This window comes from Geotrypetes seraphini, chromosome 14 (genome assembly GCF_902459505.1).
Source record: "Geotrypetes seraphini chromosome 14, aGeoSer1.1, whole genome shotgun sequence".
NCBI classification, from domain to species: Eukaryota; Metazoa; Chordata; class Amphibia; order Gymnophiona; family Dermophiidae; genus Geotrypetes; species Geotrypetes seraphini.
The window spans coordinates 26,544,111-26,561,609 of NC_047097.1; the positions used below are offsets into that span (position 1 = coordinate 26,544,111).

The 17,499-nt window shown below is 45.3% G+C and overlaps 1 protein-coding gene across 1 annotated transcript in view; it reads right to left on the minus strand.

Moving 5' to 3' along the window:
* Nucleotides 1–17,499, minus strand: part of CRTC3 (CREB regulated transcription coactivator 3) — a 117,312-nt gene that overhangs the window by 59,166 nt on the left and 40,647 nt on the right. Inside the window, 2 exon segments of the mRNA XM_033920196.1 lie at nt 1,650–1,673; nt 1,675–1,709. Of these exon segments, the coding sequence (XP_033776087.1) occupies nt 1,650–1,673; nt 1,675–1,709 (59 nt within the window).

Consider the following 17,499-nt stretch of genomic DNA (forward strand, 5'->3'; position numbering starts at 1 on the left):
TAAACTTTCATATAAATTCATTGAATAGACAAATGGACCGATGATAGTCTGCAAGATGGTTATACACCGAGACTAGTTCTGAAGGTGATACCAGCAGACACTTGAGTTCCATAGTCTATATGTTTCAATTTGGTGATAGCCTAGGAATTTAGTGATTATTGTGGGGTTTTCATATATGGTAGGGCATCCTTACCTGCTCTGGTCTAGCACTTCATTCCCAAGCCCTTTGACCTCTGTCAATCACATAGTAAGTAGGTCTATGAAAGTACAATGCATTTAACACCCCCGCCCCTTTTTAGAAAAAATCGCAGAGAAAAGGTTTTTAGTGTCGAAAGGCAGGCCGAATGCTCTGCGCTGTTCAGATGGTCACAGAGTTCCTAGGAGCGCTAGAGCAGTGCAGAGCATTCAGCCCACCAGCTGGTCTTAAAAACCTCTTCTGCCCTTTTGTAAAAGGAGGGAAGGGCTAACTAGTTATGGCAAAAACACCTAGATTCCTTGGTTTTTTCATTTGTTTTCCTGTTTTTACAATCTCATATAGATCAAGAAAAGGATGGAGAACCAAAATATACCAAATAAGAACTAACATACAGAACTGTCCAAAAGTCCCCAATATCCTATTGTTTCAACCAAACTGTTTCTTTTGTTAATTTGCTAATGATGAAACAAACATAACAGGTATCAAAGAGGCATTTCAGCTTGGCCGAGTCAAATCGTCCAGGGAAAACATCTGTCCTGCAACTAGAACCTCCATTTAGAGCTATCTAGCTCATAATAAAAAAGATGATTTGGGCCCCCAATGTGTGTGTCAAATTAACTCAGGCTTCTTCTCAAGCAGGTGCGCCAATTATCCCTCCCAGTCTATTCAGAGACCCGTCAAAGTCCACTGCTCTCTCTGAAAGGCCCAATTCCATACTATCCTGTGAAAGGAAGGGACACTTCAACTCTGATGATACAAACTGGTCAAGCGGAAATGCCTCAACCAAACTATGGGGTCCTTTTACTAAGGTTACTGATTTAGCATGCTAAGATACCAATAGGAATCTAATGGTCATCTTAGCATGAGATAAATTGGTTAGCACCTTAGTAAAAGGACCCCTATGGGCCTGATTCTAAAAACGGCATCCCAATTGTAGACGGTGGTAGGCGTCATCTAATGAACCAATCGGGATGCAAGGGTTGGTTTTTTTGGGAGGGGTTTTTGTGGGGGGTTTTTGGTGTTTGTTTTAATCGATGGGGCGGAAGGACACCTACAACGTAGGTGTTGTTCACACATGTACAGAGATGGCTATGGCATGCCTAAGGCCAGCGTGGTTTACTCAGGAAGTGATCTTAGGCGTCCATTAGGCATGCCTAGGCGCTTCTCAATAGGTGCGAGTAAGGTGCCTTAGATGCAGGCCTATAAAATGCTGGCCTACATTTAAAGGCCTACAGAAGAAAATGGACGCAATTCTGGACACAGTACTTACTGATGATCGACATGCAGTAGGCGCTTGTTTTGCAGGTGCCATTTCCAGAATCGGGCCCAATGTGATCTACTTCAGTTTTCAGGCAAAATTTTTTGCCGCAATCAGAAAGTGAAATTGAGAGAGAGGAATAGTGTCCGAAGAAGATGCAAAACAGAGAAAAAAGTTCAAAATTAAGTTTCTTACCTTCTCCAGCTATCAGATGGTGTGCGAGAGGTAAACTGGTGCATATGGAGAACTGTCGCAGTGATGGGGAGTAAAGGAAAACCAGCAAGCCAAGCATTCTAATATAAAGAAACTACACTGCCAGCACCAAGAGGGCTATTATCACCTACAGGGCTGCAGATTCACAGTAAATTCTGGAAACGGTACAAGTCTTACTATTCAATATTGCAAGAGTTGGATTCTTAAAAATACCCAAGATTTTCATAACCCAGGGGTGTCCAACCTGCGGCCCCGTGAAGTAATTTTGTGCGGCCCCGGTCGAGGGCGATGCAGTGTTTTCCTCTGCTGCCGCCGGGTGTTTACCGTTCTTGCCGGCTCCCTCCTCTGTCTTGCTGCAGCGTTTGCGCGGCCCCCAGAAAACATTTTTTTTCGGCCAACGCGGCCCAGGAAAGCCAAAAGGTTGGACACCCCTGCTGTAACCCATAGCACCTCCATTTCATCCTAATATAGCAAGGATATAAGAGATTATGTTTTGAAAGATACTCTCAAATACCGTATATACTTGAATATAAGTCGAAGGCCTCAAAATAGTACCTGGTGGGCCGCATGCTGTCCCCGGGCCAAGAGTTTGAGCTCACTGGGAGAGACAGGGAAATGCTTGAGTACCTGATTTGTAACTCGTTCTGAGCTCCTTTGGGAGAGTGGGCTAAAAATAAAGATCAAATAAAGAAATAAGGAAGAAAGACAGAGACAGAGTAATGCTCCATGCCGGGGCAGAGCAAGGGCACCCAATTAGAAAAATAGTAATGGCCAGACAGCAAATGTAGAAAAAAAAACCCACCCGTTTTTAATTGGAGGATGAAGAAATGTGGTAGCGGTGTTAATGCACTTTAAAAGTTAACATAAAGAAAAGAAAAAATGGAAAATTAAGTTTGACACCTTATTAAGACTTAAGGGCTCCTTTTACAAAGAGTTGAAGGCTGGATTGTGGACCTCAAAGACTGGATTTGAGGACCCCTGATCTAACCCATCTTTAACCTAATTGATGTCTTTTCAAAGATGCATTAGGGAGAAAAATCCTATAGCGATAAGAATTACAGCTGCCTAACCCACCTTATACAGTATAATCTCGTTATAACGGACTTCAAAGGACCTGGGAAAACAGTCCGTTATATCCAGAGTCTGTTATACCCAGAGTTGCATTTTTTTAAAAACTTTATTTGGGTCAATTTGAAACAACGTTCAATCAGTGAAGAACAGTCACTGCACAAGCTTATCGGCAACATCAAAAACAAAACTCAGCAAAACATTGGTATGGCACGAAATGATTGCAAACCCAGAACACTAAAAGATGTTCTAAAGTAGTGTTCTTCAACCTTTTGCCACCTATGGACTGGCAGAAATAAAATAATTATTTTGTGGACCGGCAGTTAAAGAACACTGGGCTAAGTCGTGCCCATTTCCACTCGATCTCCGCCCCGGACCCCACCCCATAATAGTACTAATTGTAACACAATTTTCTCCATCCATTTTTCATATATACACACATACAATATAATCGTATTAACAACACAGAATGGTTAACCACAATTAAAATACACAAAGCACACTGTATGCTTTTCAACATTTATTCCTACCAGAAAACAGATAACCCCATGCAAATGCAGGACCAAAAACTAAAAGTACTAATATTCACAAACAAACCCTAAGATGCAAGACTCTGCGAGCGGTACAACCCCAGAGGAAAAGAAACAAAAGCATTTCTTCCTGAACAGACAGCAGATGTAAATCAATCAATCAATAAAAAAAATAAAAGCATTCCCCCTACCGTTGTTCTCTCTCCCTACATGTGCCTTGCCTTCTGGCCTGCCCCCAGTGTTATCTTTGGGTCGGTCCACGGTGCGATCAACGCGGAGTCTTCGTGCCGGCTCCTGAGTGCACAAAGCTGTGGGCAATGGCTCCTCGGGCGCATCCCATGTCTCATCTGGAAGCCTTCCCTCTAACGCTGCGACATGAGAGAGAAGGCTTCCGGTTCAGGCATAGGAGCCTTTTCCCACGGTTTGTGCACTGCAGCACTCAGGGAGCCGGCCCAAAGATGCCACATTGATTGCACTGTGGACTGGTGGCTGCAGAACACTGTCTTGGGCCCGATTGATGTGCCGGCCCTGTGGACCGGCAGAAAATTTCTACGGACCAGCGGTTGAAAAATACTGTTCTAAAGCATTATGTCCTACTGTACTGGAAAGAAAAATACTCTGTCATTTTCTTCTGGGCTACATTTTGATACTATATCACCGACATGCCATGCGCCTTGTAGGCGGAGCCTGCATGTCCGGTATAGGCGAAGAAAAGTACAGCTAAAAGCGGCTCTGGGGACCAAATTGGTTGTCCTTTATATCCGAAAGTCCGTTATATGCGAATCCGCTATATGCGATGATTTTCTGAATGTTTATAATGGCACACGGCCGGGACCAGCAGCGGACCTCGTCCACTATAGGCAAGGTTCTGTTCTAAGCGAGTCTGTTATAATGAAATTATACTATCTAGGATGTATACGAGTACACTCAAATCTACTGTTGTACTGCAGTTACTGTGGTTAACACACTCAGAAAAATATATCTGAAGCAAGCCCAGACACAAAAGTTCTCCCTAAACTCAAGCCCCAACTCTCAGTTTCAGAGGAACAGCAACATGCTCTGTACATGCATTATCAAATGTAACAGATATTTGGATTGCTTTGTGCTACCCTCATACATTCGAACGCCACTCCTGTGAACAGCAGCCTTGTAAATATAAGGGACAGTGCTTCGTTATGGAGAAGAAACCTTGGCTAGAATCTTTATCTGTCTTGCAACCAAGGATCTCCGTAAACAGGTTACAGCGCAGCCCACAAAGATGCGAGTGCCCAGAACTTAAGTAGCAGAGGACTTGGAGGGGGGGGAATAAAAAGCAGAAGGAAGTCTGGAAAAACCGCTATTAATCAATAACAAGGTTCAAGCACTAAGACTCGTAAATACTGTAGTAAGACAGTTAAGCAGGTCCTTGTAAATGAAGTCATATATGCCACAAGTGTATCTTCTGGGGATGTCTAAATAGCACGGAAAAGGCCAGGCGTTCATCAGGCACCTCGATAACAGCAAGGGGATGCAGCGAGGGACTAAATTCAGAGAACACACTATCCTGGTCTTCATTAACCTTGGAAGGGGCCAGGGTGGTAGTCTTTCATTCGCATGCCTGTATTTAAGTGTTTTTTTAAAAGAAAAGAATAGCCTTTATGGCTCCGAGGCCCAAATGCACTAAATGCTCTGATAGTGTACCGAATCGGCCGACCCGATGTTCAAAATGACTCAATGCGTAGTTTCCTTGCATTCGTACATTCTCTGGCTCAGGCATGCCAACGACCCTCATTACTATTAAAATGAGATCATTAATATTAAAACAAGCCATCCGAGCAATGGCCTAACATTGCAATGCCATAGTCAGATCGCTAATACTGACCCCTAAAAACCAAAAGGTCTGACTTTTTTTTTTTAATTAATTTTTTTTCTATGGGCACAGATGTTGTGTGTATAACACATGCACAATATCTGGCCCATAAAAAAAAAAGGGAAGGGCGAGTCAGCCTACATCCCAACCCCTGGAACAAAAAATAGAGACATGAGGGATGCCCAATCCTTTCCTGCCACTACGAAACCCCCCAAGCCAAGCCAGACCCCCACCCCAAACTTTAATTAAATCATCAGGAGGGATGCCTACTTCATACTGCTGCCACGCACCCCCTGCACTTTACAAAATATCAGCAGGTAGAATGTCCAGTCCCCTCCTGGCACTGGATACTCCCCCACCCGAATCACCCCTGTACCTCTAGTGACGAAGACAGCAAGAAGGATGCCCAGTCCTCCAAAATGGTGAGCTTTCCCCTTTTCGGTGCGTCCTGGGATGCATAGGGAGGGGCCTTAGGCATCTGAGCCAATCAGGGCTTTAGGCTCCTCCCTCTAGTCAAGGGGCCTAAGACCTAGATTTGCTCAGACAGCCCTGGGAGGGGCCTTAAGCATCTGAGCCAATCAAGGGCAGGATTCACTAAAGTCCCGAAATCTATCCTATTCGTGTCCTATCCGTTTCCGAGTCATTGTAGCCGATCGATTCAGTAAAGCTTGTCCATGCAAATGATCCAATCGTAAACATCCGATAAATACTCAAAGATACAAGCTACCCTTCCCTTCTTTTAAGGGAATTAAATCTGCTGGGAAGCTTAATCAATCTTTTGTTTTCAAGTTTGTAGAGATCTGGAATGAACTCCCTGACTCCATTAGGCTTTTAGGCCAGCTGCAATTATTTCAAAAGACCCTGAAAACTTTGTTGTTCTCGCAATCTTTAAACGGTTTGACTACAGTCTCAATGAAATGATAATACTATAGTTCTCTCATGCTTCTTTCTCCATGTACTGTCTTAATTATATGTGAACCAAGTCGAGCTCCACTGGGAGATGATCCGGTATACAAACTGAAGATTAGATTAGATCAGATCAGTGGTCTCAAACTCAAACCCTTAGTGGGGCCACATTTTGGAGGGTCGAGGGTCACAGAAAAAATAGTTAATGTCTTATTCAAGTTTCAAGTTCAAGTTTCAAGTTTAATAAAATTTGATGGTTCGCCTATTAAATCTAAGCGAATTACATAATAAAAAGGATAGTAGTATAAAACAGTAAAACAAGTTATTTTACATTAACAATTTTCAAAGGGCTATGACAGATTGACAATACAGACGAACTAAGAAACATTAGGAAAGGACATTAGGGAATTAAAGTTACAAATTGTTGTTTCCTCAAGGGAAGAAAGGGGTATGATATGGGTAGGACCAAACGATTAGGTTGGGGAAAATGTGTGAGGACGTATTAATTGTTTAGATGTACGCTGAGAAGTTATTCTAAAGGTTAAATGAGGATTTGAAGAGATATGTTTTTAGATTAATTTTAAATAAGTTAAGATCTTTGATGTTTCTGATATATAGGGGGAGGGTATTAAAGAAATGACAACTTTGCATGAGGTAAAACTCTTTATAGTTTATAAATCTTTCCTTTAACAGTTAAAGGAAAGATTTATAAACTATAAAGAGTTTTACCTTATGCAAAATTGTCATTTATTTTTTCTGCAGCCCTCACATTTAAAGTGTAATATCTTTCCTTTCTCAAAACTGACACATTTCAATCACTATATTGAAAATAAAATCATTTTCCCTACCTTTGTTGGCTGGTGACTTTATTTTTCTGTGCTTTTAACTATGTTTCCAGGGCCTTCTTGTCCTTTTGACTGTTTTTTTCTCCGTCTTCACTTTCTGCCTTGCATCCATCTTTGGCATTAACTTAATATTACATTTTTCTGCTTTCTTTTCAAAATCTATGTTTCCATGTCTTAACCTTCCCTTCTATCTCTCTCTTCTTCAGTCCCTATTTCTATGGTCTGACATCTCTTTCTTTCCTTTCTCTCCCTCCCTCCCTTCATGCCCCTTTCTTTCTGTCTTTCTCTCTCCATGCCCCTTTCTGTCTGTGTCCCATCTCCCTTCTTTCTTTCTGTCTCCCTGTCCCCCCACCCTTTCTTTCTTTATTTCTCCCTGTCCTCCCCCAAGCCACCACCATTGGGGAACAGGCCGCCGCCACCGCAATCGGGGAACAGGCCAGCGCCGAGGTCTTGGCTCTCCCTGCTTATCTTCCCCAGCACGGGGCTGACCAATTCTCGCCACCCAATGTCAATTCTAACGTCGGAGAGAAAGTTCCAGGCCAGTCAGGCAGCGATTAGAGTATGGTGAAATCACTTTCACATATAATTTTTTGTACTTAAGTTTTTTGGGTTTTATATGACATTTTGATTATACAACTTTTTTTGTATCAGATGACTCCCGATACATCCAGGGACTAGTGTTCCACTTTTTGACATTATGGACTTTGTCAGTGTTATTGTGGAACAAGGGACTTCTCCATCCTGTTTTATATCTAACCACTTGCTGGCCATGTGTTAAGTGGACTCTTTCAAGGACTCCTGATGCAGGCTTATTGACCGAAACACGGAGATTCCACCCTATATGGTTGTCACTAAAGTACTTTTTTTTTCAGCCTGAAGGTCTGGCCTTTTCTGCTCCAGTTTGTGTTTCTTTGGTGCAGAGTTTGTTGCATTCTTCTTTACATGGACTTTTCTTTTTCAAAGCCCAGGCACTCTGGAATTCATTGCCACAATACATATGTAGTGAACCCCAACTGAAGAAATTCTAATCTGCAATCGCAACCTGGCTAGTTCCAGACTGATGAAACAGTACCTCGGCTTTGGCTCTGGTTATCTGTGTTATTCCCACCCTCTCCTGTCTCCTCTTTTTTCACCCTTCTGACTTAGTCCTTGACTTTTGAAGACCTTAGAATGATTGACCCTGTTCTATTTAATAAATTGTAGGTACTTCTCTTTCCTCATTTTTAGATTGTCACCGCCTTGGTTAAAGCCACAGCCTGAGCACCCTGAGGTTGTGGGTTCAAACCCACACTGCTCCTTGTGACCCTGGACAAGTCACTTAATCCCCCCATTGCCCCAGGTACATTAGATAGATTGTTTGATCCCACTGGACAGACAGGGAAAAAATGCTTGAGTACCTGAATAAATTCATGTAAACCGTTCTGAGCTCCCTTTGGCGAACGGTATAGAACACTGAATGAATAAATACATTTATCATTTCTAAAGCACTGTACATTCAACATGCAACAGACAGTCCATTGCTCAGAAGAGCTTACAATCAATATGGACAAAGGGGACATATAAGGAGGGAGGGTTGGGGAGTTTCTTGCGCCTGTTTAACTTTCAAAATCCTATATGGTATCCCTCCCTCCCTTTATCCCTCTTTCTTGGGAATTCCTCAAACCCTAATACCTACCAGATCCTCCCAGAAATTAAAACTATCCTTCCCCTCGCTAAAAGGCATTTCCCACACAGGAAAGCTAGGGACCTCCCTCCACTTCCAAAATCACTATGAGCTCTGGAACAACGTTACCTCCCCTCTTCGGAACTTGAGCTCTCTCCAAGTTTTCCGCAAACATCTGAAAACCTGGCTTTTCTCAAAAAATGTAAGTCTCCCTCCAACTTAGGAATCAAGGAAACTCTTCTATCTTGCCATCCCAAGTCCTCTAAATTTTCTTCACACTTCGACCTCTAACCCTCTGTTGTAGTTCCTTCCTATTTCTCCTACTGTAAACCGCGTCGAGCTCTACGAACGTGGAGATGATGCGGTATACAAACCTAAGGATTAGATTAGATTACATTAGAATATGATACGATGCTCTGTTCACACAGTTAAAAGCGGTATAGAAAGTTATAACTAAAACAAAACTGCTGCCGACAGTAGATTCAGCAGACTTGGAAAGTAAATATTTTGACGGCACCAAAATCCTCCACTATTCAAACCAATTTTTCCCCAATGCACTTGTTTAAGAAAAACCATATAGCAAGTAGCAGAAACTAATTTCAGTATCAAACACAACAGAACAGACATCCCACAAATCGCCTTTTTGTCGGCCTATACTTTATAGAGAAAAATGTAATGTGGGTTTAAGTATTGCTGTTCTCTGACCTGCCCGCAGTAAGCGATTAATACATGAGCTCAGTTTCCAGAGGATCAGAGATGGCAGAAGAGTTACTTTCTCAATTATGTTTGGGTGAATCATTCCTCTTGCTCCCTGCTAATCTTGGCTTTGTAATTTTTCAGTTAAGGCCCTTACTGTTCTCAACAAGCTTAAGAGAGGCCTTAAAGACTGTTGTTGTTTTTTTTCATACACTTCCAGGAAGCTAAGTTTCGAAAATGAAAATTCTGTAGCCAACCTTCTGCCATAACCCACATTATCTTGCTAAAAAGCCAGTCTGCTAATTGCTCACTTCTTCCTAAAGTACTGAATACCACCCCAGGCTTTTCTCTTGAAGTGCGATATGAAAAACCACCTTCATGCATTAAAGATAATCGGAACATCATGCAGGCAAGGGCAACGTGCCAGTTCCTCTCAGAAATAACTCGTAATTCTTCTTATCAAGCTGACTCATCCGATCTTCCTCATCTTGCAGCCCCAAGCACTGACCAAATTGGACTCATTTCACGATTTTGGTTTCCTTTTGAATACTCCCCCTCTCAGGGGCATGCCAGTTTCCAAGACACCAGGATATACCCGATAGCAATTCTGAGTTTTGACGGTACGACGTTCGCCCTGTTCAGTTTACTTTGGACACAGTTCACGTTTGCTAACATGTTCCTATTTGGCTTTTTTGCTATCTGCCTACTACTCCAAGGCTTTCTTTCAGTCAAATAACAGGCTTACTCCATTCTAACAACTAATAGGTTAAGTTGATATCAATGAAATTAAGCTTGGGAAACGGGTACTTTGTTATTTGGCTATACGGGAATCTGGAAGAGCAGATTTTCCTGAGGGTAGCACGTCCACACTCAGTGGTCCATCATGCCCAGCAGTCCACTCAAGTGGCAGCCCTCTGGTCAAAGACCAGCACACTAACTGAGACTAGCAGGAACTTGTCTAACTTTCTCTTGAATCCCTGGAGGGTGTTTTCCCCTATGACAGACTCCGGAAGAGCGTTCCAGTTTTCCACCACTCTCTGGGCGATCTGGGCGAAGAAGAACTTCCTTACGTTCGTACGGAATCGATCCCCTTTCAATTTTAGAGAGTGCCCTCTCGTTCTCCCTACCTTGGAGAGGGTGAACAACCTGTCCTTATCTACTAAGTCTATTCCCTTCAGTACCTTGAATGTTTCGATCATGTCCCCTCTCTATGGCTTAAAATGGTATTGCCCAGCACAGCGACAAAGTTATACACACACAAAAAAAACAACCTTTAAGAAGGGATTAATACACAAAATACAGCCACTAGTCACTGAGGCACTCACAGTCTGGAACTTTCTGCACCTGACAGCTGCAATCTTATTCTGTTTTCCTAACATATGTATTTTTTTCCCCCAGCACACAAGATATGGATGTTTTCATTTCTCAAAACCGACAGAAAATGTTCTGGCACGAATTGTCTACATTTTTCAAATGCTGCTGTCTAAAATAAAACAATTCAGTACAGTTTCTTTTGGACCAATTCTATAATTGTTCTTTCATGCACATACTGAGTGTGTTATGTAGTCAGTAGAATTCCTACTTTAATTCATTCTGAACTGTGTGTCGTTGGACAGCAGAATGTGAAAAATGTAAATACAGTATAATCTCGTGATAACGGGCTTCAAGGGACCTGGAAAAAACGGTCCCTTATATCCAGAGTCCGTCATATTCAGAGTTGCATTTTTTAAAAACTTTATTTAGGTCAACTTGAAACAGCGTACAATCAATTAACAACAATCACTGCACAAGCATAACAGCAAAATCAAGAACAAAACTCAGCAAAACATTGGTATGGCATGAAATGATTGCAAAACCAGAACACTAAAAGATGTTCTAAAGCAGTGTTTTTCAACCTTTTTACACCTATGGACCGGCAGAAATAAAAGAATTATTCTGTGGACCGGCATCAGTCCGTGGACCGGCGGTTGAAGAACACTGGTTAAGTCGTGGGCCAGACCCCGCCCATCTCTACCTAATCTCCACCCCAGACCCCGCCCCCATAATAGTATTAATTGCACCTTGCAGGTCCCGTGCCTCATCTGGAAGCCTTCCCTCTGGCGTTGCAATGTCAGAGAGAAGGCTTCCGGTTCAGGCACAGGATGCCCGTAGGAGCCACTGCCTGTGGCTTTGTGCACTGAATCAGTTAGGAAGAGGGACCTGGCTCGAAGATAACCCTGCATTGATCGCATCGTGGACCGGCGGTTGAAGAACACTGTTTTGGGCCTGATGCACGTGCTGGCCCTGTGGGACCGGCAGGAAATTTCTGTGGACCGGCACTGTCCATGGACCGGTGGTTGAAGAACACTGTTCTAAAGTACAGTACGACATAATGCTTTAGAACAGGGATCTCAATGTCCCTCCTTGAGGGCCACAATCCAGTCGGGTTTTCAGGATTTCCCCAATGAATATGCATGAGATCTATGTGCATGCACTGCTTCAATGCATATTCATTGAGGAAATCCTAAAATCCCGAATGGATTGCGGCCCTCAAGGAGGGACTTTGAGATCCCTGTTCTAAAGCATTATGTCGTACTGTACTGGAAAGAAAAATACTCTCATTTTCTTCTGGGCTGCATTTTGATACTATATCACCAGCACGCCACGTGCCTTGTAGGCGGAGCCTGCATGTCCATTATAGCTGAAGTAAACTACAGCTAAAAGCGGCTCTGGGGACCAAATTGGTTGTCCATTATATCCGAAAGTCCGTTATATGCGAGTCCACTATATGCGATGATTTCCTGTATGTTTATAATGGCGCACGGCCGGGACCAGCGGACCTCGTCCGCTATAGGTGAGGTTCTGTTCTAAGCGAGTCCGTTCTAATGAGATTATACTGTAGGTTTGAAGACTGTCGCCAGACAGTAAAGCAAATTTTCTGCTAGAATATTTTGGTAGTTTTGGGGGGAACAAAACTATTCATTTTTGAGGCCCTGCATACGTTGGGAAAGCAGAATGCATCGGCTCTTAACTGTCATGCACGCATATATTTTAATCACCTTCACTTTGGTATGAAACTCACACTCAGTGTGACCCAAAAAGGTGTCTCTCCCCCACCCCCCTTCCTCTATTCACAGACTTGGGCACATCGCTAGAGAACTTGGTGAGAGGCGGTAAAATGTCTATATAGGAGGGGAGAGTGTGGTACAGTGGTTGCAGCATCCTGAGTTTGTGGGTTCAAACCCACGCTGCTCCTTGTGGCCCTGGGCATATCACTTAATTCCCCCATTGGCCCCAGGTACATTAGACTGTGAGTCCGCCAGAACAGACAGGGAAAGGTGTTGAGTACTTGAACAAATTCATGTAAACTTTTCTGAGCTCCCTGGGAGAACAATATAGAAAATTGAATAAATAGTGTGAAAAGTTTCAGCCTCTGATATAACCAGAGCTGGTACTGTGATGTCATAATGCCTCAATCCACCAATGCCTAAGAGCCAACCTCGTCAGTGATGTCACAATGGCTCGATTGTCCTTGACTTGGCTCACGTACTACATTTTGATGTCTAGAGTGGCGAAGTGGTTAAAGCTACACCCACAGCACCCTGAGGTTGTGGGTTCAAACCCACGCTGCTCCTTGTGACTCTGGGCAAGTCACTTAATCCCCCCCCCCCCCATTGCCCCAGGTACATTACATAGATTGTGAGCCTGCTGGGACAGGAAAAAATGCTCGAGAACCTGAATAAATTCATGGAAACCGTGCTGAGCTCCACTGGGAGAACGGTATAGAAAATTGAAAGAATGACTAATATATAGGGTAGGAAAGGCTGGAGTATGCTGTGCATATCTGTTTCTCTCAAGGGCAATTTCACCAAATCGGTTAGTTTTGCTCATACCTTAACAAGAACGATCTTTACTTGTAGTCGATGTGGAAAATGCATGTAAAGAGCCTGCTCTATTCCCTGTTTATTCTTTTCCTTCCGATATTACCCCATTTAATAACCTCCTTGTTCTGCTTTCAAGTACAATACACAAAAACATGTACACTTCTCCCTCCGTATTCGCTGCGATAGGGGATTAACAGAACGGCAAATACAGAAAAACCGCAAATACTTTTTCATATGTTATTCGCTGTTTTCTATTAAAAAAACCCATCGTGAATAGGGTGAAACCGCGAATAACACGTGGGAGGACCTGGCCTGTTCCTGAAGGAGAGGCAAAACACGGCGAAGAAAGAGCCGGGAATCGGCGATTTTCTCTGGAAAACGCTTGGAATCGGCCATTTCTCTATGCAAGCTGATGTCATTTGGGGCGAGGAGCCAGCAAGTTAAAAACCGTGAATAATCAAAACCTCAATTGCTGAAACCGCGAATATGGAGGGAGAAGTGTATGTAACTGTAGTGATGGGTGTGCAATGTGTTTCTCTCCCCGTTTCCCATCCTCACTGTCTACCATTATAAATATCGTTGCCCCTCCCCCCCCCCGGATTTCCACTTTTCCTCTCCTTTCTCATCCCTTCTTCCCATTGCCACCACTTATTTTTCCATCACTGCCCGGCTTAAAGTCCACCATTCTGAAGACGCCTTTTGACTCATAAAGCAATGTTACTTACCGTAACAGTTGTTATCCAGGGACAGCATAGGCAGCTATTCTCACTAGTGGGTGATGTCATCAGACAGAGCCCGGTACGGACGTCTCACAGCACGTGTTGCTTGTAGAAACTTAAAGTTTCTAGATGCCCGCACCGCGCATGCGCCGGTGCCTTCCTACCCGGAGATCCGGCGTGGTCTCCCAGTTCAGGTAGCTAGCCTGAGAAGCCAACCCAGGGGAGGTGGGTTGGGACGTGAGAATAGCTGCCTTGCTGTCCCTGGATAACAACTGTTACGTAAGTAACATTGCTTTATCCCAGGACAAGGCAGGCAGGTATTCTCACTAGTGGGTGACCCTCCAAGCTAACCTCAGTGGGATGGAGGGGGAGTTGGCGACTTTAAGAGAATAAATTTTTCAATACTGTTTTGGCCAAACTGTCCATCCCGTCTGGAGAGGGTATCCAGACATAATGTGAGGTGAATGTGTGAACGAGGACCAGGTGGCAGCCTTGCAAATTTCCTCGATTGGTGTTGATCTGAGGAATTGCTACTGAGGCTGCCATTGCTCTGACCTTATGGGCTGTGACCTTACAAGGAGTGATAATCCAGCCTGGGCATAGCAGAAAGAGATAAAGCCGCCATCCAGTTAGAGATGGTGCGCTTTGATACGGGTCTTCCCAACTTGTTAGGGTCGAAGGAGACAAACAGTTGAGGAGTGGTTCTGTGTGGCTTGGTGCGATCAGGTAGGAAAGCCAAGGCACGTTTTACAGTACTAGAGTGTGAAGGGCCGATTCTCCGTGGTGAGAATGAGGCTTAGGGAAGAATACTGGAAGTACAATGGATTGGTTGAGATGAAATTCGGAGACCACCTTAGGCAGAATTTCGGGTGAGTGCGGAGGACCACCTTGTCATGGTGGAATACTGTGAATGGTGGGTCCGCCATCAATGCCTGGAGTTCGCTGACTCTGCGAGCGGACGTAAGGGCTACAAAGGAAAAGAACTTTCCAGGTGAGATACTTCAGAGGGGCCCTGTTGAGTGGTTCAAACGGGGGCTTCATGAGGTGGGATAAGGACTACATTGAGGTCCCAAACCACTGGGGGTGGTTTGAGAGGAGGTTAACATGGAAGAGTCCTTTCATAAATCTGGCGACCACCGGATGGGCCGAGAGGGGTTTCCTTGTAGAGGTGGTGGAACGCCGCAATAGCGCTCAGGTGGACTCGTATGGATGTGGACTTGAGCCCCAGGTTGAGATAGGTGCATGAGATAGTCCAGCACGGAGGATAAGGAAGCTCGCTGGGGTTCCTTTGACTTAGAAACGCACCATGAGGAGAATCTGGTCCATTTCTGGGAGTAGCATTGACGAGTGGCGGGCTTCCTGGAAGCTTCCAAGACTTCCCTCACTTCTTGTGAGAATTGGTGAGGGGTTACGTTGAGAGGAACCAAGCTGTCAGGTGGAGAGACTGCAGGTTGGGATGAAGTAGTGATCCTTGATGTTGAGTAAGTAGTGAAGGAAACACTGGAAGTGGTACTGGTTCCCTGCTGCTGAGTTGAAGTAGGAGGGAGAAACCAAGGTTGTCTGGGCCACCGAGGGGCTATTAGGATCATGGTGGCCCGTTCGAGTTTCAGCTTGACCAGAGTCTTCTGGATCAGCGGGAATGGTGGGAACGCATATAGAAATCGTTTCCCCCAGTTCAGTAGAAAAGCATCTGCCTCGAGGCGATGAGGAGTGTAGATCCTGGAGCAAAACTGAGGCAGTTTGGCGTTGTGGGAGCCGCAAAGAGGTCTATCTGAGGCGTCCCCATTGCGTGAAGATTTGGTGAAGGGGGTTGGAATGGAGAGTCCATTCGTGCGGTTGTAGCAGACGGCTTAGTTTGTCTGCTAGGCCGTTGTTCTCCCCTGGATGTATACTGCTCTGAGTAAGGCGTTGTGGCGCACCGCCCAGTCCCAGACTCGTAGAGCTTCCTGGCAAAGGAGGGACGAGCCCGTGCCCCCTTGCTTGTTGATGTAATACATGGCAGCCTGATTGTCTGTGCGAATGAGGATTACCGTGTCGTGAAGTAGATGTTGGAAAGCTTGGAGCGCATTGAAGATGGCTCTGAGTTCCAATAGATTGATTTGGTGTAGTCTTTCCGCACTGGTCCAGAATCCTGGGTGCGGAGACCCTCCAGGTGGGCCCCCATGCGTAATTCGACGAGTCGGTTGTGAGAACTTTCTGATGGGGGGGAGAGTGCATCAGCAAACCTCTGGATAGATTCGAAGAGGTCATCCACCAAAGTAGAGACTGCCGAAGAGCAGGTGTGACTACGATGCGTTTGGATAGTGGATCGGATGTCTGATTCCACTGTGATGCCAGGGTCCACTGGGGATCCTGAGGTGGAGTCTGGCAAAGGGTGTCACGTGTACTGTGGAGGCCATATGGCCCAGGAGCACCATCAGTTGTCTCGCCGGTATGGTTTGGTGAGTGATCACCGACTGGCAGAGGTGAAGAAGAGACTCCATGCGTTGCCGGGGCAGGAATGCTCGGAGTCGGGTGGTGTCCAGGACCGCTCCGATGAAGGGGAGGACTGGGTAGGTTGTAGATGGGACTTGGAGAAGTTGATCTCGAAGCCAAATTCTGGAGGAAGTAGGGTTGTAGCCAAGGCCGCCGAAGTGACCTCTGGGGCTGACGGGGCCTTGATGAGCCAGTCGTCGAGGTATGGAAAGACTGTAGACCCCTGTCCCCTGAGTGCTGCGGCCACTACCACAGGCACTTTGTGAAGACTCTGGGGACGAAGATAGGCCGAATGGTAGCACTCGATACTGTAGGTGCAGATTTCCCACCCGAAATCTGAGGAACTTTCGGGAGGCGGCGTGAATGGGGATGTGAGTGTAGGCCTCTTTGAGATCCAGGGAGCATAACCAGTCGTTCTGCCTCGAGGAGGGGGTATAGAGAAGCCAAAGTCAACATGCGAAACTTCTCTTTGACCAGGAACCGTTGTTGAGGGGCCCGAAGGTCTAAAATGGGTCGCAGGTCGCCCGTTTTCTTCGGGACGAGGAAGTACCGGGGAGTAAAACCCTCGGTTCAATTGGTCTGACGGACCGTCTCGACCTGCCCGAAGCTGAAGTAAGTTTTGGACTTCCTGAAGAAGAAGGGCGGTCTGCGTCGAGCTTGAAGGATACTCTCTTGGAGGATGGTCCGGGGGACCCGGTGGAATTGAAGGGAGTATCCTTCTCTTATGATGAGAGGAATACCCATAGGTCCGTGGTTATGGCCTCCCATCTGTGGTAAAAAAGATGGAGGCGGCCCCCTATGGGAGAGGCCGAGGTTATGCTCCCGGGAGGGGCGTCAAAAGGGCTGGGGAGGCCTTAGGTACAGCGGGTGGCTGGACTTTTTGCTGAGACTTCTGGGGGGGTTGTCTCTTCGCAGGCTGTCTCGCCGCGGGCGTTTGTCTGGGCATGTAACGCCGCTGGTAAATCAGGGGTGGCCTGGAAGGTCGAGACTGTTGAGGTTGGGTTTGGGCCGTAGGAATTGGATTGAAAGGATTTTTCATGATCCGACAGCTTCTTGGTAACAGTTTTCGATAGACTCATCGAACAGGTCGGCTCCAGCACATGGTACGTTGGCGAGTCTGTCCTGTAGGTTGGGATCCATTATCGATAGTACGGAGCCATGCCAGGCGACGCATAGCTACCGCGCTTGCGGCGGCGCGTGCCGAGAGTTCGAATGCAT